This window comes from Tenebrio molitor, chromosome 6 (assembly GCF_963966145.1).
Source record: "Tenebrio molitor chromosome 6, icTenMoli1.1, whole genome shotgun sequence".
NCBI lineage: Eukaryota > Metazoa > Arthropoda > Insecta > Coleoptera > Tenebrionidae > Tenebrio > Tenebrio molitor.
In genome coordinates, this window is record NC_091051.1 from 12,121,120 (window position 1) to 12,147,820 (window position 26,701).

The 26,701-nt window shown below is 34.2% G+C and overlaps 2 protein-coding genes across 6 annotated transcripts; one reads left to right on the top strand and one right to left on the bottom strand.

Annotated features, from left to right (window-relative positions):
- Positions 1-400: 400 nt before the first annotated feature.
- Positions 401-3,411, top strand: LOC138134156 (protein tumorous imaginal discs, mitochondrial). 3 transcript variants are annotated; one of them, XM_069052256.1, is made up of 7 exons: positions 402-765; positions 920-1,125; positions 1,184-1,730; positions 2,202-2,395; positions 2,453-2,666; positions 3,123-3,188; positions 3,238-3,411. In XM_069052256.1, exons 1-7 carry the CDS (start codon positions 600-602, stop codon positions 3,246-3,248), a joined length of 1,404 nt encoding a protein of 467 aa, XP_068908357.1. In that variant the 5' UTR covers positions 402-599; the 3' UTR covers positions 3,249-3,411. The 3 variants fall into 3 exon arrangements, with proteins under 3 accessions (XP_068908356.1, XP_068908357.1, XP_068908355.1); XM_069052255.1 differs by lacking the exons at positions 3,123-3,188; positions 3,238-3,411 and adding an exon at positions 2,874-3,079 and having other exon boundaries at positions 401-765; XM_069052254.1 differs by having other exon boundaries at positions 3,123-3,411.
- On the bottom strand, positions 3,014-25,658 carry LOC138134157 (uncoordinated protein 58-like). Of its 3 annotated transcripts, XM_069052258.1 has the most exons (6): positions 24,648-25,658; positions 24,259-24,343; positions 24,019-24,210; positions 14,102-14,428; positions 10,455-10,700; positions 3,014-6,787 (listed from the first exon to the last, which is right to left on the bottom strand). In XM_069052258.1, the coding sequence occupies exons 3-6, from the start codon at positions 24,194-24,196 to the stop codon at positions 6,318-6,320; spliced, it is 1,221 nt and encodes a 406-aa protein (XP_068908359.1). In that variant the 5' UTR covers positions 24,197-24,210; positions 24,259-24,343; positions 24,648-25,658; the 3' UTR covers positions 3,014-6,317. The 3 variants fall into 3 exon arrangements, with proteins under 3 accessions (XP_068908359.1, XP_068908358.1, XP_068908360.1); XM_069052257.1 differs by lacking the exons at positions 24,259-24,343; positions 24,648-25,658 and adding an exon at positions 14,674-14,694 and having other exon boundaries at positions 24,019-24,196; XM_069052259.1 differs by lacking the exons at positions 24,019-24,210; positions 24,259-24,343; positions 24,648-25,658 and adding an exon at positions 14,495-14,667.
- Positions 25,659-26,701: the final 1,043 nt, after the last annotated feature.

Sequence of the window (26,701 nt, forward strand, 5' to 3'; positions counted from 1 at the left end):
TTTTTAATGATGCGAATTGAAACGCATGAAATAAAAATATTTGATACTAAAAAGCTGCTTCAACATCTTCTGGTCAAGCAGAATATTAACATAAATTATCATTCTTATCGAAATAAATTACTTCAATAGTTAAAATTATAGAAAAATTGGGCGAGAATAATTGCCAATATGTAGAAATTTAACCGATACAACTCGCCCGCCCTATTGCAGATTTCAATTTTTAAATATTTCATAGTTTGACGAAAATTGAAAGAAAAATAAAGACTAATTTTGAATGGAAAGAGACTGAGGGCATTATCTTTACTTGAATAAATAGTGTTGTTTTGAAATTTTTCATTTATGTGGCTAATGACGTTATGTATTTTAGTGAAATAGGTTTTTGACTTTTTGACAACTAATTCCCGTCGCTTATTTTGTCAGCGGATAATCAAGTGATACGGTTAAAGTTAAAGTAAACATTAACACAAATGTTTAGTTTTAAATTGAAAATTCTTGCTCGAGTCAGTTTTTCCCCTTCGGGTTGGTTATTTAGGTGCGCAGACTAACAAAAGTACGGGTTGTGTGAATGCGCGTGCAAAGTGTTCTGTTTTGTCAAAAAAATGGCGACTGTTAGAGGTCTTATTGGCATTTTGTCTACAAAACAGTTAAATATCTTCGTGACACCTCAAGTAAACAAAATTTCAGCAAGATTTCTACACAACTGTTTACAGTGCCGAAAATTTGGTGTATCAAATGTGAAAAGTTCGAATGTTCTCACTCAAAACCGTAAGTTTCGCCATGCATTTATTGATTACATCATTTTACAGAATAAAAGTTCTTGGACTTTGTTATTGAGATTATAGAGCCCTAAGCCGGCTGTATTAGAATCGTCGTAATGTTTTTTTATAGGTTGTAATTATACATAACCTCACTTTTTCAGACTTCCAAATCAGTTCTAGAAAGATACATTTAAATCACGTGTTAAATGCCAAAGATTATTACCAAGTTTTGGGAGTTAGTAGAAACGCATCTGGGGCGGAAATAAAGAAGGCGTATTATAAATTAGCAAAAAAGTATCACCCTGACGTTAACAAAAATGACCCAAATGCGGCAAAGAAATTTCAAGAAGTTTCTGAAGCCTATGAGGTCGGTTTTTGTATTTTGTTTTCTAATAAAATGTAGGCAAATTTTATTGAATGTGCAGATATTGGGGGATGAGACAAAACGCAAGCAGTTCGATACATGGGGGGCCACCTCTGAACAAATGGGTGGCATGGGAGGAGGTGGTCCTCATTCCGGTCATCAAGGCTTTGCTGAAAGTTGGCAATATCAGTCGAGCATCGATCCAGAAGAACTATTTAGAAAAATTTTTGGTGAGGCTGGTTTTGGCAGAAGCACAGGTTTCGACGATTTTGCCGAGTCATCGTATGGATTTGGTCAAGCGCAAGAAGTCATAGTCAAACTGACTTTTACGCAAGCAGCTCGCGGCACAAATAAAGATCTAACAGTAAATGTCATTGATACTTGCCCTAAGTGTCAAGGAAGTCGATGCGAATTAGGTACCAAGGCTACTCGATGTACACACTGTGACGGTACTGGGATGGAGAGTGTGACACGGGGACCTTTCATTATGAGGTCTACATGTCGATATTGTCAGGGTACTCGCATGTTCATCAAACACAAGTGCGTGGAATGTGAGGGAAAGGGTTCCACTGTACAGAGAAAGAAGATAACGGTTCCTGTCCCAGCAGGTATATTTTTTATACAGGGTGTGTCAGAATTCCACCGACAAACTTTCAGGGCTGATTCTGTGATCAAAAATAAGCATAAAACTCTTAATACACATGGGGTCAAAAACGCTTAGTTTGCGAGATAATCGACTAAAAAGTTTTACCAGCAACAAAAGCGATCGGATGGAATTTATTGATGAAACGTACAAACATAAAAATGAGCTATGTACAATTTACAAAAATTGTCAAAATTTCGCCCCCACCTCCTGTTCAATACACAGATGACCCCATAAAATCCAAGGGATTTAGATCGTAATTGTTTGTAGGTTTTTGATTATCTCGCAAATTAAGCGTTTTTGACCCCATATGTATAAACAGTTTTATGCTTATTTTTGATCATAGAATTAGCCCTGAAAATTTGTTGGTGGAATTCTGACACACCTCGTATTTTGTTTTTATCTTGATGAATTATACATATTTTAAATTTTGTAGGTATTGAAGATGGACAGACAGTGAGGATGTCTGTAGGAAACAAGGAGTTGTTTATTACATTTCAAGTTGAGAAATCAAGGTACTTTAAAAGGGATGGACCAGATGTTCATACAGAAGCTGAAATTTCAGTTGGTCAGTCTTTACTTGGCGGCACAATCAGGATTGAGGGACTGTATGAGGATCATACGATTCAGGTATTCTTTTCTTAAATAAAAAAAAAACAATTACGTTTTTATTTCTAATTGTAATAGGTCATGCCAGGAACGTCATCACATACTCGAATAAGACTCACTGGTAAAGGTATGAAGAAGGTGAACGGATATGGTCACGGCGATCACTATGTTGTTCTAAAAATTCAAGTCCCCAAACATCTTTCTGCAAAACAGAAGGCTCTGGTTCAAGCTTATGCCGAACTTGAAACAGATACACCAGGACAAATTTTAGGAGTCACGATGAAAACTGATGGTGAGTTTATAATTTGTAGTATCCCAATAAAACGGTCACGAATTTTGTTACATTATTTATTGATGGTTCGATTGTGCGTTTTTTTTGCCAAGTGAGAATGCGTTGCGAGTTAATATAATTTATAGCTTGAAATTTAGCAAAATTGTTCCTTGTTTTTGATTGTCAGACCACAATTTTTGGTGTACTTACCAAGTTTTTCTTTGGCAGGCAAAGACAAGGACGAGATGCCTCTGGCAGGCTCTGAGGCTAAATCTCAAGCGAGTCAGGACGGAGAAAAACCTAGTCTGCTGTCAAAAATTAAAACGGCATTGTTTGGTTGATAATTTTTTTTTTAAATGAAACCAAGATCTAGTTGAATTTTTTATTTCATGTATATAACAGTTAAGTTACTAAATAAATAGACTATACAATAATTCATCTCTCATTTAACATTGATAGATTTTTTTATTTTTATAGGTAGCAAAATGTTTGTGTCCAAAGACAAACAAGAACTTTTAGAAGCCCTTAGGTTAGTGCTACAAGGTAAGAATGTTGACACCGCCACAGAATCAGACTCACAAAAAACCACTAGGAAAGTTGTAGATAATAGAGATGTAAAAGTAGAAAATGTTGATGTTAAAAACGAAACCGAAGATCATAGTGACACTGAAGAAGCTAAACGAAATAAAATGCCGTAATTTTCCTTAACTAGTTTTATAAATGTGATTTAAATGTTATAAAGAAAAAATAAATCGACTAGAGTCTATTTTTGCTTTTCAGTAACAATGGCATTATAAGGCAGTCCCGCGTTTAAAGGCTACATCAGCGCGATGTTGTTTTAGGTGATCACAGTTGTTAGCGCTTCAGTGCTTTTTTTTTCCTCTAAAAGTCACGTTTTAACAGCAACAAAAGTTGACTAGCGCCTATCATGACAAAGTTTACGTATCAAATGGAACACTACTCTTATTTGTCTTATATTTAGAATGTTTACACTATATTCTTTGTGAAAGATGACTGGATAAGATAAGCCCGAGAATAGTGTTTCCTTCCATTAACACCCGTTCGCCTAAAAGAGTAATACTGAAAATGTGCGTCGTTTTATTTATAGACATTTTCGAATATTTAGTGACATTTAAGTATAAAATGTTATCTATTAAAATATTACATATAAATAAAAAAGAACTTAAAATACGGAAGTTTGGATTCATCTTTTTCCTAATGTTTTTTCTTTTGATTTTATATACAAAAATTTGTTCGGTAATCAAGTTACTTAAATAAAAATGTAAACATTTCCCAGTTCTACGTAATTCCACTCTTTTAAATGTCTGTCATAGTTGGACTAATATGCGATAGGTTCTGTGCGATGTTTACTTTATTTATTTTACTATACCAAAGTAATTCCACGACCATAGTATACAAATTTAAATTTGGACAACACTGCAAGCATTGTTGAATTAAATTTGTCGTAACATATTTTTTTGATTTTTTTGTATGTAACGAAAGCTTGGTTACTTGTGCACAGATCACAAAGTTCATATAAAGCATCGAAACTTACAAACTGTCTTCACCACAATGATGGAGATGAATCTATTTGTGTTCGAAAAGCGATCTTTCAGACAGTTTTGAAAATACATACTTCGTCTTAATCGGATTTTAGGTCTGTCGTTGAATAACTAATTTTTTATTAAAAAATTAGGTAACTTTCTTGTTGACAGTTTTCCTTTGAAGAATTAAAACCATTAATTTTATTTTCAATTTGAATAATACATCTGTCCAGACTTTATTGTTGGATGCATTCAAGTGGGGACAAATGAATTAGTGTACTTATTTTAAATTGCAAATTGTGGCTCAGACGTCGAGTGCACAGATCGTTTTATTTCTGGAGCTGCGAGATGGAAGACGGAAGCAGAGTCGCTGCAGTAAAGGAGAAACTGACAGCTTAGGACAGAACCATGAGTGAAAGCCAGCCTTAGCGATGTTTTCGAAAGAAATTACACAGGACGAGACTAGACCTGAACGATGTGAAGTGTTTGGTGATGACCTCTTGACGACGATGGTGAAACGAAATCCTATTGTCATCGTTGAGAAACTTTCCGAGGACTTGATCGTATTCACTCGACTATGCATCAACTCCTTAAACCGGAAAGATTTCCAAACGGGGTCAATGGTTGTCATGAATTATAAAATAGAATTTTCAACAAAGAACTTTTTATCTACTCGTTTTATTTATTTTGTTTGGAAAATGATCTTTCGAGACGAACTTTAAAAGGGACGAAATATGGATTCTTCAGCGAATCAAGATGAAGTCTAGCTCTACGATTTAATTGGTTTAACCAGTTAATAGTTAAAGCGGTGAACTTGATTAATAGCTGAGGATTAAACCTGTTAAAAAATTAACCTGACTAGGCCCGAAATGTTTTAACTGAATTAACCGGTTAAATGGCTGATGGTTAAACCACTTATAACAGTTGGTTAATTAGTTCTTAGGTAGTAAAATTCAATAAAAACAATTTGTTGTTGAAAACCAATTCGCATTAAGTTGGTTTTAAGACATAATCACATAGCCAAAAAATAAAATTATTTGACCTTGAAATACGGAATTTATCCAGAATTTACTTTAGCCTCTAGCTGATTAAACTACGTAGTTAAACTGTACCTACAGCCCTGGTAAGAGATGTTATCATCATCGTTGAAATAAAACTCAAAGAAAAGTCTCGTCTCATTTTACAAGTTAGGGATAAGATTAGCTGTTGTGAGGTTTTGAATTACCGAAGAAACTGCTATGATCAGCCGGAGAGTTTTAAGGAAAAGTTGAAACAGAAAGATTTGGCCCCATCAGTGTCAGTAGGTATATGTGTTAATTCTTCAATCCAATTTAACTGGGACACCTGTATATGTAGATTTCAATTCAGTGCTCAATCTGCATTAGATCACTTCAAAGTTCAGAGAAAGGATTATTTCTCAGAAAACGGTTTCCGGATAAAAAATTTAAGTAAAAATATTTTTCCCTAAAAGAAAGGAAACTCGAATTTTTAAAATTGATTGATTCCTTATTTCATTTTTTTTTGTTTATCCGAATTCAGTTACCGGTAAAGAACATGTTTAAAATTGATTGATTGTCAAACTTCGATTTTGTAATTTTGTTACACTTTGTTACGTCTGAAATTTAAAGTAACAGACTGTTACTATTAAAGATCAAAATTTTACCAAGGAGATTATGCAATTATTGTGACATGTTCTCGTATTCGTATGAAATATTTTTGGTTTTTGATTTTTTTTTTTTTGTAATTTTAATGGAAGGCCCTTATTTATGCGTTTGTACAGAACGTTAGTGCGTTTTACTGTAATGTTGTTATCGCACACTTTAGATTGTTAGGATTTTGTGGGTGTTAATGGCATTTTGGCTAATTCTTTGTACATTTACGGAAGTACGTGGACCGGCTAACAGACTGTCCTCCTCGGCCGATCGCCCTGACGCACCCTTAATATTCTTATGCTTGTCTTAAAAATCGTGTCGAAATAGTAAAAGCCACAGCGGGCCGAAGAATTCTTTTATTGTCTTTGGTGGAGAAACAACGTGTCTGTCGAATTAGGGCGCTGTGATATGTATAATCGATTGACTTCAGCAAACCAAACGTGCAGCGCGAAGAACTAAGGCACTTCCTACACAGCTCAAGTGTTCGTCAGCAGTCCTAATCTCAGTCCTACATCTACGATACCCCTCGTAGCGGAAGCTTGTATCAAAGACAGCACGAGCGCCGCCAGCGTCACGGCGAATTCTAAATAGAGCGCGTACAATATTCTGACGTGGCCGTCGGTGGTGGCCACCCCACCTGCTGCGGTGAAATCTAACGGAAACATGAAACTGTCTACGGCACACCTCTGCCTCACGAAACCGAACAAGATGACGCCCATCAAGTAATAGAAAGCGATCGCAGCGACGGGGAACCATTTCAGCCATTTGGGGCGCGGCAAGATAGGTATGTCGGTGGAGGAACTCCCGAAGGCGAGCTGCTGGAGTCGGACTGCGCCCAGATTGCCCATGTTGAGAATGAGGAGGAAGTGTAACGGAATGCCGATCGCGGAGAAGAGGACGGCCGCACCTCGACCGAGGGAGGTTCGTGGGACCGGTGCGCCGAAACCTGCAAAATTATAAATCATAACATGGGATGAATGATCACTTCGATATCACGTTCGAGGCCCGAAGGACCTTTCTTTAGGACAAGAGTGAATGGCTTGCTTTCAAACTATTTTATTAGTTTAGTCCACCCAATGCTTCACTCCTATCCTTACGGATTTCAGCAAACCCTTTGAGTCGCTGCTCGTATCTTGGTGTCATTTCTTGTTGAAGAACAAATTTCACCCAATAGTGGTCCGCAACAACCCCCAACACAATTTTCATATCAGTTGCCCCGAGTTTTCTCCCCTGGGAACAATAAACGATGGACCCCCATTGTAATTTTTCACTAATTCTACTTTACAATAGTTTCTCGTTTATTCCTATTTGTATTTAAAATATATTTTTTAAGCACCCTTAATGAAAACGGTAATTTTACGTACTCACAAGCGGATGAAAAGTAAACTCTTTTTCGGACGCTGGCCGTGGCGCCATCTGTTAGTCTATTTAGTAAGTTAGCAACGAAATCGACAAAACCGATAATTGTCCTCTCATCATAAATTATGTAAATAATTGTATTGGAAATAGTAAATTTCTAGTTTTGTTGCCAAGCTGATAACAAATACTATTTAAAAAAATGGTTCATATTTATTAATAAATCTATTTTTTGTTCGACACTGTCAGAATTTGAGAATTTTCTCCTGTGTGAATGGATTTTGATAAATGTCACAACTTGTCAAAACCAAACGTCAAGCGAATTTTGAAGATTTTAAGCGTTTTGAATCCTTTAAGGGGCTCGTCGAACAAAAAAACGTTGTATTCAACTCGTTCTTGGGTAAATTGGCCTTTTTTGGCACTCAAAAAAGCCCAATTTACACACGAACTCGTTAAATAAACTACTATTATCTATTTGGAAAAGGTAGGTACAAAATAAATTTGTAATTTTTCCAATGATGTTTTTTGCTTTGTAGTTTTTTTTATGCTCAAGTTATTTGCGACATACTCGTATAACACCACAATAATTAAAATTATTATTTCGAATTAAATTTAAATTTTAAAGTAGGAACACGAAACTTGAATTTATTACACAATAAAGTAAGGAGAGGTAAACTTCTTAACTCTTGCGGGTTAACTAGAAGTGCCTCCAATCAAAAAATGAGTTTTTTGTTGTCAACTTTACATGCTTTTATTTTTACGACCTAAATTTTAATTACCAAAAACTGAAATGAAAAAATAGTTTTATAATGTTATATTAATACGTAGGTCGCGTTTTTACTCTCCTAGGTGCCAACGTTGACTGCCAGAAAGACTGTCTTACTTTATTCCTCTTTAATGTAAACATATAATCCATCAAACATTCGATCAATCAATGAAATGAGTCTTTTGACGTCATATTGCTTCGGAACAAAAATCTTTACAAACCGCCACGTCACGAATTAAACTTTCCTTGATCATAATTCTTTAGTAATTTGCATAAATTAAGTTAGCGTGAGTTTGCCGTGATGTTGGGTCGGACAATGAAAATTTGCAGTCAAGTTAAGAATGGAACACGTACACGATTCTATTGATTCAGAGCGCAGGATATATTAAGCGGAGGTTGCTAAGAATAAGAGAAAAAGAGATTTTTTGGAGGGGAAACACAATATGTAGTAAATTCTGATCGACATCAAATTGTTAGCTCGAATGTGTTAAATGTTCTAAAATGAAAATATGAATATTTTTGTTCATTATATTTACTAGATTCTCTTGGAAAATGTGCTACTCGTACCATACAAGATGATTCACGAATAATAATGAGTCTCACAAAATTTGCGATGCAACCAACAATACACTACCCCTATACAACTAAAGATTGTTAAGTTAAACAATTATTCCACATAATGATTTTGATTGAATTTGACAAATGTAATGTCGAGCATCTTGACTACCTCTTATGAAATTAATAGTTATTTAACAAACTAGTTTGTTAATGAAGGCGATTAATAATCGAAACTGTTTAAAGCACGAACGAGTGTAGCGAGTGAGTGGCTTTAATAGTTGAGATTATTAATCGCCCATTAACAAAAGAGTTGATTACAAAATTTTTTCGTTGACCGCAAACTTTTTTTTTTGGTGACAAATTTTGAAATTAAAGCCAAATCAAAACCAATTTCATCTTTTTCCATAAAGATGAGACCTTATAAATACCGTCATTCTTTTTTTGTCCTCAGAGTAGGCCATTTTTAAATTTTTCAACACTTTCTATTCACTTTTCCACAAAGAGTGTCAGAAGACGTCAGCTCTATTCACATTCAATTTCACGTAAAAATCACGGTTGCTACGGAAACCTAGTTACCTTTGAAAAATATGACATGCGAATTATAATCAAAAATGTCGGTTTTTGAAAAAGTGAATTTGTAATTATGCAGTTATGGAGCTATAAAATATAGAAAACCCTGCTGCAGTGTTGGTAAGTGCAAACAATGCATGTTCGAGGTTGTTTATACATCAAAATTTAATCAAAACGTCAAAATCGTAAAAATCGTTGATTCATGAAAAATAGTGTATTAATGAGGTCCATTAATACACTATAACTTAGACAAAAGAATTAATTAATGTTGAAATTAGCAAGCGGTCAACGGAAAAATATATTTTTTAAATACACATAATCGGTGCAAGTGTAATGTTGGTTGCATAATAAATTTCGTTAGAGTCGTTATTACTCGTGAATCGCCTTGTATAAGCTAACCATTAACGAATATGGGTTAAAAACTAGACTTGCTATCCGCTTTGTTATTGTTAGAGCTTAATGGCTTTACAAAAAAGAACAATTTGAAATCCACTCTTATCAACATACCACACAAAGAAAATTTACATAATTGTGTAGGGGAGAATTGTGTACTTTAAACTTTAACACAACTCTAATTTATCTTTCTCGTTACGAAGTGTCTAGATTTTCATTTTAAACTAAGATTTAAAAAAAAGCTAGCGTGAACAGGGGTTTTAAATGACGCAGCAGCTTTGTCGTGCAAATGTTATCTAGAGATAAGGTTTTTGGGCGAGCAGAAATTTTTTAAATCAAACTTTTTTGTTTCGTTTTATCTAAATACCGAATACAAAATTTGATGGTTTAGATTTGTGAAAGCAGGTAACCCAAAATACACGTGACACTTCCCAGAACTGATCGCGGGTTTGTTAACACTCACCAAGCGGAAATTTATTCTGACTACCAACACTCCAGTTTACTTGTTATTTGCAATTGTCAGAACAATAGCCGACCGTTTTAGGGACAGTCTCATAAAATATTTAGTTTTACGAGTCTGAGACTCTCTATTTTTATTTGGGCGATACACGAAAGCGGACTAAAATGCCCGACTAATTAATTGTTGCCTTCATTTTAGTAGGGGGCAACGTCTTTGTCTTTTGTCGAGTTTCATGCTCAAATGACAGCATGATTGATTACACGCACTATTACAATTTTTTTAAGAGAACACAATGACGTTGAGTTTTGTAAAAAACATCTTTTTGTTAAGTGTTATTTAAAATGTGACATTTATTATTTCTCCCAGGTTTTGTACTCTTAATTGTTCCAAATTCCAACAAAAGCCTTAGTTAGGAGTACAAAGGCATTGTGTTTTACTCGGGGTAAATGCTAGGTAAACTTCTTTTAAAAACCCTTGAAAAATAATATTTTGAAAAATGGTCAAACTTACCTAGTGTCGTCAGTAAAGAAACAGCAAACAAGATGCATCCAGGGTACGTCCAAATACTTCCGCCTCCTCCTTCTCCTAATCCAGCGCTTACAGCTTCCAGGAGACTAGTTTCGTGTTTTTTTAGGTAATTGTTTATTATGAATGTCCAGTGTTGTTGGTCTGTTTGTTGCAACGTTTTCGCTAAATTCACGGAAAGATTATTTTGTAATTTGGCTAGATTTTCCGATTGTTCTAGTTCTCTAGGACCTATAAGAACATAACACAAAGAAACTCAGATTCACGCAACACATTATAAGAATTTATATTTTACGTATTATAATTTTTTATTTTATACTTATAAGATAGTTACTGATTAAGTCACAGCAACACACGTTAATAAAATTTGAAACTCATTTCAACTAATCTATGACATTTTAATATTAAAAAATACATACGTCTCAAATTATTTGCATTACCTTTCCATTATTCTCTTAATGAATTTTTACGACCTACAAATTGTATTTTTTTTAACTAAAAAGTGTTAATACTTTTTAATGTTAATTCTTTGACGTACTGCACGCTGCACTGTAATAACTATTCAAAAAAAAGCTGATAAATGCCATTTCGCTAATAAGGTACTTTGGAAGTTAGTACAAACTTTAACCATTTTTCTCTCGGAAAAGACGTAAATAAAGTATTAAATCGATTAGTAAATTAAGAGGTATCTACTGAAGCATTATAATTTATTGCATTTTAGTAGTATTACGCGATTCTTCGAAAAATATTTATTTGCAAACTACTCGTCGGCGATCGATAATTTCATTCAAGAATCTACGATCCGCAACTCTTGTGTCGCTTTATTTTCAATTGAAAGAAGTCACTAGGGCCCAGATTGAGCTGTGGGGCCTTGAATTCGTACAGGACGTTTCCCAGCTTGTAAACTAGGGTGGTGTCGTGGAAAAGCAAAGTTTCTAGCAGAAGTTTACCTCATTAAATCTTTTTCACGGCTTCTCACAGTTAAACAATCAGTTTGTTTTCTTACGAACAGATTAAGAAAGATTACGGGAAGATGCTGACGAATTGGATAATTTAAAAGATGAAGATTTTGTTTGGGCGGAGGATGAAAGTCGGCTAGATTGCGTTAATGGATCTTCGCACAATACTAATGAAGAAGAGTAGGGTTAGAAGTGTACTAATAATAATAAGAGGGCAAAAATGCGAAGTGCGTTTTGTTCATATTAGCACAAAAATGATAAATTATAAATTAGGAATGAATAAATCTGCAAGCGAAGACAGAATATCAAATTAAACACACTTAACGTTAATATTTAGATGGTATAACAACCGTCATCAATTAATTCTTTAGTAAAAAATAAAAGAAACAAATGAGATTGTCTTGAATTAATTAAGTTTGTCGTGTTTGTAAATCTTTCAAACAAAATTATAAAGATTTAGGAGCAACTACTGAAACAAGAGTTCTAATTTTTAGAAATACAAATAATTTGAAATAACAAATTTTTGCTTTGGCTGATGTACAGGTTAGAGATAAACCATAGAGAATAAATAAATCAACAAATCCAAAATCTAGAAACTTTTTTTCAGTTGAACGGAATGTCAAACGTCAGTATGAATTTTAGCAAGGCTTGAAGTCTTTTTTGATTGAAAATGTCCACATTTTTACGGATGTTTGGGCAGGGCGGCACCATTGAATACATGGTCCATAATGAGGTTGGTCTATATTTTTGTCTTTGCACATCGAAGTATGCGATGTAATAGGATATTTTCAGGTATCCCATGGATCTGGTTCTCGGCACACCATTTTTCAAAGTGACGATATTGTTTTTCGTATTTATTCTGTAATTTTACAGGCAGCAAATTTACTGTGTCACCCTCTAGGGTGTCTCTGATATTTGCCGTATTCCTGGCGGAGTGTAAGACATTTCTGAATATGTAATTCATTTTTAATTGTAATTTCACTTGCGAAAAATAACAATTATGTTTAGTGTACTTGATTCAAATTTAAAATTTTATTTTAAATGTCATCTTTGAAATAAAAGTGTCCCCAACTGTCACAAAATTCCCTAAATTACCAAAATTGGATTTATTTGTAAAAAACATGTACCGGGTTAGTACCGGGTGATCAAGAAGGACTGTTTAAGTTGGCAATACAATTAAGAACATTTTTTTATTCCGCTATTTACAACACTGCAACCGGATATGTTTTGTGAGTTTATTTGACAGATATCTGACGTAGCATTAATAACGACAAAATGGTAGGTTATGAGTAAAAAGTAAGGGCAAAAAGAAATCAAAGTTGGAATTCGGAATAATAATCTAAAAATTAACTAAAAGTAGTTCTCCAAGTGCTCCCCATTTTGCTCTAAACATAAATTAACTCTTCTCTCGAACGATTCACCAGCATGTTTAATTTAATTTGAAATGTCAAATTTGACTTGTCACTGATGCCGCTGTCAGTGTGAAGCCGTCAACTACCGGAAGTTACTCCAGTTGTACCATTTAAAAATAAAATTCAGTATTACCAACTTAAACAGTCCGTCTTGATCACCCCGGATTTAATATGGAGATTAGAAAAAATAGCATAAAACTTAAGACTACTCGTCATTTACCTGACTCGTGTCTTAATATTAATCTTGATAAAACTTGTGTTTTAATATACTAATTTTGAATTCCATGATTTCCATACAAATTACGAGTAAATAAAAAAAATTGTAATAACACCTTGTATTAATTAAAATCTGCACAGTAAGACGATATAAAAATGTGCATATCCTTCACATTTGAATCATAATATCATACTTCCTTTATTTACACACGAACTAGGAGGCCAAATGTTTGAGACTCATGGTATATTTATGACTATCCTTTTTAACGGAAACCTTACCAATGATTATGATATGCAAACAATGTAACGTAGTATATTTTATGGATGATAACTCAAAAGAAACCGTGGAAGTTATCTTCTTGATACATTTTTAAAATAACTGTAATTTTTATCAGTCATTCTTGGTTTACGTTGAACTCCATGATTTATTAATTTAACCAAATAAATTCCTCTTAAATTTGAAACAAGTCAATTACGTGTCAGTCAATATAGAATAAATATGTAAATTAAATATGTATCCATAAGCCAGAACAGTGCTCATAAATTACATTTCTATTTTCTGTAATAATAATTGTAATCATTTTGTATTCTTGTCTGTTTAATGCTTACGTGACATGAATTTTAATTAAGCTTCCAAAGAGAAGGATTATATAACAGAGACTACCACATTCGGAACGGAACGAAGTACATCGAAGATTTCTCTAATTTTCCAATTTGACCTCGTCCCGTAATTTGTTTACTCATAGAAATTCGGCATCACCAATCGATGCGAATCTTATCAGATTGCTATACATTTTTGATCAGATGTCTCCTGGCGCGTCTACAATTTCCATTGAAAAACATCGAACGGATGTCGGTAATTCTGTAATAATTCATGATTCGCAACAATCGTGTTTGGCTCGTTAGCACATCACGAAGCGCTATGACAAATGTTTAATCTGCGATTTCGCAATGCAGAGGATCACCGGCAAGAAATCAACACATTCCTGCTTTATCGACTCCGGTCTCACGTGCTACTACACATCCTTGAATCGGCGAAACTCACCTTCCGTCTTGTAAAACGCGAAGGCGCCCAGCAACGCCCACGACAGCACCACCACGGTCAACCCCACCTGGGACAGGACCCACTGGCTCAGTATCCTGCAGCAGCAAGTCAGTCTGATCTTGGTGCAGCAGCCGTTCTCGTTGGGGTCGCACTTCACGTCGCACGTACTCCTCGGCCAAAACCTGAGTCTGTATGGAATGAGGGGGGAAGTCTGGACGGAGGCGTTAGTGTACTTGTTCTTGTAGTTGTTGGCTTCTAGGGTGACGTGGTCCACGTCGATGCAAGTGTCGCCGTTTTCGCTTTTCATTTTGGTGGAGTTTTTCGTTTCTGGAACAGAGAGGGTTAGTGGACGTGCGAGGGTCGGAGGTCGCCTTTTGCCGGTTCTGGAGTTACCTTCGCGACGGTGGTTTTCGAGAGCGATTTTCATAGCGCGAAATGGAACGATTCGTCTGAGTCCATTGTATTTTCACTAACCATCATTTTCAACGTGAGTTTATTACGAAAGCGGACCATAAATTAATTTTAACACGCTTGCGTAGAATTCACAATGTTTAAATTAACGTGGTACTTACTTAATGATACCCCGTCACAAACTGAAACGAAAACAATTCGATGATTTAATGTTAATGATAATTTCCCTGATTATATGATTCGTGATGTACTTTTAATTATTCATCTGATATTTACCGCGTGTGTCCATATGGCACGTGTGTGTCAGGTTCATATCGCGTCATAATATAAATTAATTTTATTACTAATATAATTTTTATGTTGTTACAAAAATAGTCAAAAACAAGTTTCTAATTTTACCCAAACGTTTTATCGCACATTAAAATTTTTCATTCATCTATGCAGGATTTGCATTATCATTAAACCGTTGCTTCACTAATGTTTATTACCTTACTACGTGTGGTAGTTTGGAAAAGTTTAATCGTGTAATGTTTATTTAAATACTTCCAGATAGTCACTAAATACGGTGACTTTTGATATCGTTATGTTATAAGCATTATTTGAATTAAGAATTTCTTTGCATATTTATATGGCGGAAGTGACTTTACATTTATTATTGCAAATGGAACATCCCGTACATATATTTCAACAATTTTTTTTCCATCTATTTTTGGAATAATTCTAGGGTATTAGACAGAGTTATTCACGAGAGACTTCCGATGAAAATTTCGTTGTATGCAACCCAAAATATAAGAAACCCTTAGAACTTGATATTTTGTTTAATTCGAAATAAGTTAGCAATCCAAGTAGATTGGCGAATAAGATTAATCCTGACACTTTCTTTTTATTGAGGTTATGAGCAAAAGTTAATAGAAATGTGAAAACTGACATGACAGACAATAAGGGCCAGCAATCGTTGATTTAAGTGTAAGTTTTTATAAATTTAGGAAGCTAGAAACAATTGGAAATTGTAGTTTCGGTTGCATATAACGAAATTTTCATCGGTAGTCTCTCGTGAACAACCCCGTACAGCTCAATTTTATTTCAGCTTTAAAAAAATATCAAGTTTTATTTATTTTTGCAACAAAATGAAAGCAGGAAATTAAAATGTAAGTATTTCATAAATTTACAATCATTATTATGGATGGGTTAAGAACTCATTGCATATACATTTCGTATTGGAATTTTTGACATGGATGTCAAAAACGTTATTGGTGGCATTTTGATTTTTATTATGCGTGACAGAACACAACAATTTTGAATGTCAGTCATAATGACAAGAAAGCTTAGGCTACATAAGTACGGGGTGATCAAGAAGGACTGTTTAAGTTGGTAACACTGGATCGTATTTTAAATCGTATAACAGGAGTAACTTCCGGTTGTTGGTGGCTTGTCGTTAGTAATGATCTACCTATATCACATATTTGTCAAATAAACCAACAAAACATATCCAGTTGCAGTGTTATAAATAACCGAATTAAAAAAATTTCTTAATTGTATTACCAACTTAAACAGTCCTTCTTGATCACCCGGTATTTTCGAATTGACAGTAAAATAACTGACGAAATTCCGTGGCCGTAACTGTACCTGTTTAATAAATGGAGAAGAAAACTTATTACAATAAATAAAACAAATATATCTCAATTTTTAAACCGTGTTTAACAGTTTAAAATTTGTCACCACTTTTACCACGAACATGTTTTAGCAAGGATTTGACCTACAAAGTTTTTACAAATTTATTACACCTTTAACACTATAATTAATTTGAGATTTTTATTTTTGTTTCTGTAAATGCGCTTCTTACTTTGTCAACAAGTAGATTTGCATTTAAACTCGCTGATTCGTGATTATGGTAAAAAATGTAATTATAGTGGTGATTTAATGAACACTCATGAAATAGTGACGTATGACACAAATTATACATCTGCTGGAGGTTTTTTTCTTCTTGACTACACAGAATGAGCATGTTCAAAAATTGTAAATTAAGTCAACTGAGCGTGTTTTAAATTTATTTAAAAAATGCATCATGTTTTATCTGATTACAAAATCTCTTATTAATTAATTTGACAAGCAAGTCATTTAGTTCTTGTGTAATATGGCGTACATGTGTCAAAAAGACTAATTATAATTTTGAATTGAAATTCAGTTAGTTTTATATGTTGGAAAGATTTTGAATCGTTTTAAATCTTTCATGAAGAGCTCAGGCGGTTTTGTTTTTTCATAATTAATTCTTTAAAAATGAAGCTTTTCGAAAGACAAGTTTTTGATCGTGTGTTATAAAATGTACAGGGTTATTCACGACAGGGGTACTTCTGATTTTTTTTTTGACACTAACTACTAAATCAAATATATTATTTCTTTTAAATTAGAAATCAAAGTAAGTTAGATAGATTTGTTAGAAATGTCAGATTGGCAGATAACCTGTACTTAATCAAAATTCAATAAACAAATTAACAAATTAAGTTAATGTAAAAGGTGTTCGAACTAGTTCGAAGTGTCTTTCCACACTCTCCATAAATGAGGATCATGTCAGTCTTTTCGTCGTTATTGTAAAAATACATTTTTCGAATTGACAAAGATTTTTTGCTTTAATGTCAAAGTTACAGAACTAAGAGGTAAGAGCCATTGTGGATTCAGTTATAATTATTTTCAAAATTTGAGATCAAGAAGTTGTTGCAATATGTCTAATGGGTTGCGGCAAAAAAAATATTCAGAAGTACCCCTACCCCTCTCGTGAATAACCCTGTATAAATAAATGAGGGAAGCTAGCGTTCAGTGAAATAAATATTATGTCATAGAAGATACAACAGCAATAATAAACATGACCAACGTCATTTATTGTTCCCCACGTAGAGGACCGGATAGTCAACTAGAAATTAGTTTATCAACGATTAGTTATTTATGACACATTATGGGGAAATTGTATAATGACGGATCAATAGTTCAATGAAGTGAAGCGATATTTTTTCAATCTCTATAAAAAGGTTTTACTGCAAAAAAATCTATTAGGAAATGGGCGAAATGTTGGGAAATCTGTACCTACTTTTATCTTGTGCATTTAAAAATTTGGCTCAGGACAGAGAAGTCACAATAAATAAAGTAAATAAAAATATGTACACTTCTATTAAAAAAAAGCATACATGTATTGAGGGCTACTGTAAATGGAATAGTAATTATACACCAAGGTAGAGAAGACATTTTTTTAAGCCGAGGTAGAATAAAGAAGTGAGGCTTAAAATTGTCTTCTCTACCGTGGTGTATATATTATTTTTTTCACTACTAGATACGTTAAAACCCTTTCTAATATTTTTTTATTATTAATTAAATTATTTTGTCCGATGCGACGATCCGAGTTCTCATTTTTCAACGGTTGCTATGAAAATTGAAAATCGTCTGTCTACGTTAACCAATAAAATCAAAGAAAATCTTTCGTTGCTAGGTGACGGCTGTTCATTATTTTATTAACCACTGGTTAATTGTGGTAGATTGGCTGCCGAACGCAATGAGGCAGACAAACCAGCCAAAACAGTGGGGAGAGAAACGACCGTTTCACCAAATTTATCAATCGAAAAGTTTACGCTGAAAAACTCGCAAAGTGGAGTTTGGATCCAAACAATTTTAACCATATTTTTTCACATTTATATTGAAAGCTAAACTCCGCTGCACATAGTATTTTTAATGTAAATGGGAAATTGGTAATAGAGAAAAACAATTTAAACTACAGGTCAATAGGTTGCTCTGGGATATTTTCCCTCTTGAAAAATAGTAATTATCATCAAACTGTTTTGACAAATGAATATTCAGAGCTTACTTAGTCACTTCGAGCATTTAGAACAAACTTCTCTCTTGTTTATTTTGGTCACTTGATTTTTAAATTTTGTACATTTACTCTTTAATTTCTTGACTTTTGTTTAATGAATGGGTACGGTTCTTTGCATTTTTATATTCAGAAGACAAATCTCTACAATACTGAATAAAAAAATGTACAGTGCTATTTGAAAAAAAGAAGCTGATGTTCATCTGTCAAAAAGTGGACGGAAGTTTTTTTCTTTAATTAGTTGGTAATCAAGTGTTTTCAAAATTATTTCATTTTATGTGTCACTTATTCAAATCGGATAAAAAATAAGCAAGATACAGCATCAAAGGTCACCCCGTATGTTTTTCCAGAATAAGTTCTAAATATTGCATCGATTTTTTTTTCCTTTTGGTATTCCTAAATTTTCAATAGATTGACCATTATATCCACTTTTAAGATTAAACCTTGGAAAATCAATTAAATAATATAAATTTTTAACAACTATTAAAACATCACCTGAAGGTCTTTGATAAATATGTGAAATTTCTTGAAAATCATTTGGCAAAAAATATAAATAATCTGTAATTAATTTCGGTTCTTTATCATAAGTCATGTCTTTTAAATTGACTAACCAAACATATTTCTTATAAAAAAATATACATATGATGATATGCAGTTAAAAATGTATCAATTTCTTTATTAAAATCACATAAATTACCAACTGTATCTTAGGCTTCGACTTCGCCTCTGGGCTGGCCTGCGGAGCCGTAGTCTCCTTCAGGTACACTTTGCCAGACTTTGCTTACAGTAGGTTTAACTGTTGTTGTTGTTGTTGTTGGTATTAATTCATATTTTAGTCGTTCAGGTCTTCCATATAAATATTGAATTGCCTACATATCGTCTTGGGTTAATTTATCAATATCACTTTTATAATAGGCGTACATAATTGAATTATTATTTGCAGAATGTTCAATGCCTAATGTATGCCCGATTTCGTGTAATAATACTGTATAAAAATTAGTTTGACCATCAGGTCTATAGCCTGATTCACCAAAATACCAATTTTCTGATTTATTCCCAAAAAGTCTTGGATTTTTCACAATTTCATTTAATCAAGCGAATGACGTTTATGTCACATTTACGAAACTGGAAAGTTATCTACGTTAACTTTGCAAATGTATTGTGGATTGCATTTTCAATTCCGTCGGGGTCATTATTACTCGTGAAATACTTTGTAGAAGTGTGGGGAAAATGTTTGCTTTTGTTTCGTTAAAATTGGTCTCTTTGCAAGGATTGGTTTGAGGCATCAGGGCACAATTAATTTAGAATTTAAAAAACTGATCTGCCATTTTCATGTCCTGGACAAACTTTGGAAAGGTTAAAAATCTTGTTTCTGAATTAAAGCAGGAAGAGTGGAATGTTTGTTTTTGTTTCCATAACTGGTTTCATCGAATGCACAAATCTAGTGAACTGAATAGTGAAACATATGTTTTTTTTAACAAATTTGTCTCATTCAAAGGAGAATCTTTCTGTCTAATTAATAGGGATGTGAGATGTATTAGTCTAGATTAAATTTACTTTTTTGGGGACAAAAAATTGTAAAACTTTTTGTTGCTCTCTGTCTTTTGTGTGTAACTTCATTAATGTTTTGACATAATACAGACATTTCTTCAAATAAATAAAATTACGATTAAGCTTGTTATAAGCGGTTAGGTACATCCGCAAGAAAAGTTTCCAAATGGCTGCCATGATTCTCAAGAAAAAAAGAACTGAATAAGTTTCTTAATTAATATAAGTGTGCCTGTAGCCCTGATACCCAAAAGAAAAAAATATGTTGATAAATTAAGAGAATAGGAACATCTTGAAAATTAACTATTGATTTTACTTCCCTGTTCCGTAAGAAAATGGAAATAGGTGATCGGGTCGAAAAATTGTCTCCGAGATAAGATCATATTCTGATTGTTCTACGCTCAAAACGTAAGGAAAAGTGATTTCCCCATGGCGGCTGTGTGTGTCTGTGTGTCTGCGTCTCTCTCTGTGTGTCTATCTGCGGAATTTTCTTTCGTTTCACAACTTCTGCAAAAATTTACCGATTTCAATATTCCTTTGACCAAGATGATGACGACTCAAGATCCTCTCGCCTCTACCTCAGCCGCAGAGCGAAAAAACTTTTTTGTACTCATAGCCTTGAAAGCAACGCTTCCAACATTCAACGCTCGCTCCGAAACGAGTGCTTCCCGGTCGACTCGAATGTAAAAATTACAAAAAACACTGGCCCTTTGAGGCATTCAAAAAAAAATCTGTCTTGATAATAATAAAATTTAGGTCATAAAATACAACTTCCCTGGGTTTTCCTCCATTAAAAAATTACGGTAAGATTTATAATCGTTGAAAATTGTTCCTACAAAATTCACAAATTATTGCAAACATTGAAATATCAAGTGAAGCAATTGTTTCCAACAACCAAAGATCACTGCCTACTTGGTTTTATGTTCGTTTATGTTTAATGTATTAAAACAATAGTTATTTACGAACCAAGTGCGGGAAGACGATGTTCCCGCATGAGCGCATTTTTTAAACCACGAGCGACGAAGGAGCGAGTGCCTTTAATTAATGCGCGAATGAACGGAAGATGTCTTCACGCAAGTGGTTCGTACAATATTTTTTGTACGAAAATTAAATTTTTTTTTTTGTTTTAATACATTAATCATAAACGAACATAAAACCAAGTAGGCAGTGATCTTTGGTTATTGGAAACACTTGCTTCACTTGATATTTCAATTTTTGCAATAATTTGTGAATTTTGTAGGAACAATTTTCAACGATTATAAATCTTTCCGTAATTTTTTAATGGAGGGAAGTTGTATTTTATGAACTAAATTTTATTATTATCAAGACAGATTTTTTTTTGAATTCCTCAAAGGGCCAGTGTTTTTTGCAATTTTTACATTCGAGTCGACCGGGAAGCACTCGTTTCGGAGCGAGCGTTGGATGTTGGAAGCGTTGCTTTCAAGGCTATGAGTACAAAAAAAAAAAATTAATTTAATTTTCGTACAAAAAACATTGTACGAAACACTTGCGTGAAGACATCTTGCGTTCGTTCGCGCTTTAATTAAAGGCACTCGCTCCTTCGTCGCTCGTGCTTTAAAAAATGCGCTCATGCGGGAACATCGTCTTCCCGCACTTGGTTCGGAAATAACTATATTCTAAAAACACAATGTTTTGGCGCTGATTTTACAAAAACTACTATTTCACGGTCACTATTATTAGGTCACATAACTTGAAAATAGACAGCTCGTTAATTTATGGAGGGGTAAAATAGTGAAATGAAAATTATACATATTTCGAAAAAATGGTAGGTACTATTGGGAGCAAAAAAAGTGGAACATCAATGTCACTGTCTTGACTTTCAATGTGAAATAACCCTTATCTGTTTCTAACCCTACTTTGAATTGATTGACGTCATTAAGTGTTGTAGGGAATGAGTGTAAGTAAGCACGTAGTGAATATTTATTTAATGCAAAGTCCCAATCAAAATCTACCTTTATTAAAAGAAGAGGACATTTGGAAAAGAAAAATAGGAGTATAAAATAAATTTTTAAACTGTCAGCTAGAATAGTGTCAAATTTCTATGACAGTAATCAAAGGCAAAATGACAATTAAGCTTGAACTACATCGAATTTTACATAATAGTACAGAATAGTACATAACAATTTTGTTGTCCTTGACGAGATCTGTCACTGGTTAAAATTAATGTACTTATTTCTGAGACACGTTGTATTTCATTTTTGACGCTTTGTAGCATATTGTGGTACTAAATAGAAAAACAGAGGTTATGTAATATCAAATTCGTGAAAAACTAGTACAGTAAAATATAAACGTCTGTCATTATGACAGTTCGAATTTAGCAATGATCAATCCAACGTTAAAAGTATTTAGGTTATCTACTTGACATGTTAAACATTAGTAACCAGTTTAACATAAAGTACGTAGAAACGTTACACTACAACATTTTTGAAAAGTTGACATAACTACGACGTTTTGCTATCCTAGTTTTTTATGATTAGATCAGATTAGAATATAGAAAAAGTGAAGAAAATCGGAAGCAGAACAACTAAGACGTCGAACGCACAACTGACGCTAAGATTTAATAATTTGACGTTTGACTGTTGACATCTGATTTGAGTGATTTGACAGCTTCAGCAGCTCGACATACCGGGTGATCAAAAAGGACTGTTTAAGTTGGCAGTACAATTAAGAAAATTTTATATTTCGGTTATTTATAACACTGCAACCGGGTATGTTTTGTTGGTTTATTTGACAAATATCTGATGTAGGTATAGCATTAACAACGACAAGCCATCAACAACCGAAAGTTACTCCTGTTATACAATTTAAAATACAATTCAGTGTTACCAACTTAAACAGTCCTATTTGATCACCCCGTAGTTCGACACAATAAAATTATAGAGCCTCGCAATTCCACAGGACTCTTGATATACGTTCTTTTACAAATTACATTACGATTTTTCCGGGATCAGACTAGAAACAGCGCTCTTCCATTTTCATTCTCAAATGCAAAACAGTAATTTCGCAATCTAGAGCCAAAAATAACTATTTTGTTCATTTTAGGTCGCAATTTTACTAAAAATAATTGTTTTGTTAAATTAACTGATATTGAAAAAAACATTTTGTCGAAAATGTTTCCTCAACGGGCGCAAGATCAACGGTGAATGATCCTTACCTGGACCTGCATTCGTAATATTTTTCAAAATACTATTAACCAGATTTATAAGTATTTAGACATCCAGTATTTGGTGCTTACACTTGTCCAAGTATCGTATAAGGACCTTCTGTCAAATTCTACTAAAACTTCATAATTATATTGAACATTTTTTTTCGTAATGAGGATTTTTTTCAAACCATTAATTTTGGGAATTTGTGGGTAGAGTTTCGGAGATACATTTTCGAAATCCTTTTCTATAAGAAAAAGCTACCCCGCAAGGGGTAGTTCTGTGAATATAATCAGGAAACAATTCATTCTACGCAAGCATTTACGGATTCACTTTCTTTCATATACATATGTAATTTTGGATTAATGACTGACTGACCAATGAAAATACAAAAATTTTGTTTTTCCAAAAAAAGTTGATTTGTAATCTTTTCGGTTTAACAAATCGTATTAATTTTATTACTTATTTGAAATTTATCTTTTGAAGACGTACAGAAAAACTTTAAAAATACTGTTAGAACTATTCAAAAATTATAAATTAATGCTTATTAAAATAAATTCGTTTCAAATAGAACGGTTCTTTCAAAACGGCATTTATTTTATAATTTCCTTCATTTGAATTTGTAACGAAAAATATAGCCAGCAAGTCTTTTGTTTTTTGTAAACTGTTATAGTCTAGCCAAAGAAGATACAAATAATACCGACTTCAAAACGAACTAATTACTAATTCTTAACTTACTTGAACTTGAAGAAATGTCGCAAAGGTGACCGACAAAATAACAAAAACAATCGCCGGCCTGAATTTTTCATGACGAAAACAATTACTCGGAGGGAAACTACCATTGAATAATAAAAATTAGATAGTTACATTATTAATCAATCAGCATGACGCAGCTGCGTTTCTATCGTAGGTGAACATTCACAAAATGAGAGACCTACCTTCGTTGGATTCCTGTTTGGACTGCTTGTTCATCTTGTTTTTCCTGGGTGGCTTCTCCGGCGGCACCAACTCATTGGTCCTGGTGCACCCCTCGTCGCCGGGGTCGAAGGCGTTGTGGTTGGCGTACTTCGGACTAATGATAGTGGTGACACATCGGTCAGAGACTGGCTCGTACATGTCGATCGAATCACCTGAAATTCATCCGTAAAAACCCCCAAGTCGACTCAGATCGGACGAACCTTGGCAACCCTATGGCAATTAAAGGCGGTTTTCGGGCGGAGATAAAACGATTAGACGGTGGAAGCGAAACGTTGCACGATTGATCTACAAAAGAATATTTTGTGCAAGAGTGAAAAATCGCTGGAAGCCTGCCAAATTAGAAGATTTCAACGGCGAACTTTTAAGCTAATTGTGATAGGAAAAAGTTCCACGATTTGCAATCCCGTGGAACGAGTTCAGACGCCATTGATCCTTTAATCGATATAATTACGTAAAATCATTAGCGACGGCATTGTTATGAATGACCGGAGCAATGACGTCACAGGAAAACATTTCCCCCAAATTGATTTCTTGATTGTCACTAAATTGTGTTAACTCTGCCAATCACTGGGGACCGACGTCTAATTACCTGTAGACAATCTAAACAAGAACTGTTGGGTTTTGATCACATTTTGACCGTGAACAATTAATTTTTTGGACAGTTCGGGGTGCACCTGGAGGGGCGACTGGACTCGCTTTCTTTGCTATTGGACGATCTCATGGCCTCGTCGAGGGCCGTTCTGTTACGACGCGCACCATCGCGTAGACAGCGTGTCGGCGTCGCGACGCTTCTCTTTGCACTGTTTTAATCTGCCGCACCAAGGCTGGGAGCGGCAGGCGCGCCTCGCCATAGCGTGCCGACGTCCGTCACTGACACCCTGGCGCTTATCACCTTAAGACCCGTGCCTGATCGCTGCCACCGCCAGTGGACCCCCATATTAATTGCGGCGACATATGCCTAATTTTAATAGAGATAAGGGCGCTATCTGGAAAATATTCCGTTTGTTTGTCACGTAGTATCACTCCGGGGTACGATGGGAGATAACAGATGTGACGTGTGGGCATTCTCGCACCGCAAAATATGGCAAGCGCTTTAATTAAATTAGCACATATTATTCTCTGTCACTTTTTGCGGATGTATTTGGGGAAGTGGTGATCGATCCGGAGTGATTTATTCTATTGATTGGTTGTAAGAGGAGATGGAATCAAGGAAACAATATTTCTACAGGATGAGCTGAACGGAAGTAGTAAAATGAAACTTTAGACAAGAGTTGCAAAGGGCAAAGGTTAAGAAAGAAAAGCAGGAAATGTGCCAGAAAATACATTAAGACGTTAGATAAACAAAAAGTGAAAAATAGAACTACTGAAAGTAGGATTTGCGAATTTGCCATTCTACATTTTTGCTTTGTGGAGGAAATGTAAAGAGGGTACTTAGTTATAATTTATTCCTACCGGAGAAGGGATTTTAGCAAAACAAGTTTATAAAAGATCAGGTCCGAGATTTATTCGTAATATAAAATCTTACGATGTATTTGGAGCAGCAGAAAAGACATTGAGTTTGTATTTTGCAACCGAATTATCTACACTTGTTTACTTATTTCTTCTAAAATTATATTACATATTTCATAAAATATCTAACTTACTCTGTTTAATTTAAATAAAACATAACTTGTAGACTATACAATAAAAACAATAAAAACAATAAAAACAATAAAAACAATAAAAAACTGAGATAAACAAATCCGACGTTTACTTCATTTCAGTCTTTCAGTTTGATAAAAAAAGTTTAATAAAATGTCAGTGTTAGCTTTAATTTCTCTAACACCGTTTTGAAGGAGAGATTTCTGATAAATTGGATTAGTGATTGAAAAGAACGAAGGGATCTCGTGGCAAGTAATTTTGTTATACTTTAAAGTAGAGTTCTTTAATTTTTTTGACAGTATTAGGTGTATAGAAACCATTACCTCTCGAAATAAGAAAAATAAAAAATAATTGTTTAAGTAGGTATCTGAGAAGTAAATTCAACTAATCTGATTATACAACTTCAGAACCTTGCTCTGCAAATCCCGTTGAGATTTATTTTCAGCATTGCAAAAAACAAATCTACAAATCAATAACGTTATGAGAGAAAGAAAGGAAAGAAGGTAGGTACTGCTGATAAGTGGGAAAACTGAAAACAATGTCATATTAAGTTACTGTGATAAAGTCTTCTGGAGATATAACATTTAAAGGTATACAGGGAGGATAACAAAATCCACTCCGAGATCTAAAGACTTTATTATAGATCATATCTTTATGCCTAAACGGCGAGGTAAAACATAGGGACCTACGACGTGATTTTCAACAATCCCAACCCACACGTTAATTAAAATGACTGATTTCGTGAGAATGTCTTCTTCTGCAACTAAAATGCGATCTTGTCGTTGGCGGTCAAGATCACGTTTATTCCTTTCGAAACGCCCGAAATTGCGTAGATGCTGCACAACGTTTACAAAGGTTCGTGCATTGGGAAGTGTCCTTTGAGGCAATCTTTCACCGTAGATTTGCCGTGCTGGCTCTGAATGTCCACGGGCTTCGTCATAGATCAACAATCATATCGGTTTTTTCCAGGTTGGTGAAAGACATTTGTGATTTAAATTGAAG

What these genes read in the sequence shown, in the direction of transcription:
- LOC138134156 (XM_069052254.1), top strand. Translation starts at nt 600, where the DNA reads ATGGCGACTGTTAGAGGTCTTATTGGCATTTTGTCTACAAAACAGTTA. An exon ending in GAATGTTCTCACTCAAAACC is followed by an intron (nt 766 to 919) that starts GTAAGTTTCGCC and finishes TCACTTTTTCAG; the next exon opens with ACTTCCAAATCAGTTCTAGA. An exon ending in AACGGTTCCTGTCCCAGCAG is followed by an intron (nt 1,731 to 2,201) that starts GTATATTTTTTA and finishes TAAATTTTGTAG; the next exon opens with GTATTGAAGATGGACAGACA.
- LOC138134157 (XM_069052257.1), bottom strand. Translation starts at nt 24,196, where the DNA reads ATGTACGAGCCAGTCTCTGACCGATGTGTCACCACTATCATTAGTCCG. An exon ending in TTGTGACGGGGTATCATTAA is followed by an intron (nt 14,429 to 14,673) that starts GTAAGTACCACG and finishes TCTCTGTTCCAG; the next exon opens with AAACGAAAAACTCCACCAAA. An exon ending in CGCGTTTTACAAGACGGAAG is followed by an intron (nt 10,701 to 14,101) that starts GTGAGTTTCGCC and finishes ATGTTCTTATAG; the next exon opens with GTCCTAGAGAACTAGAACAA.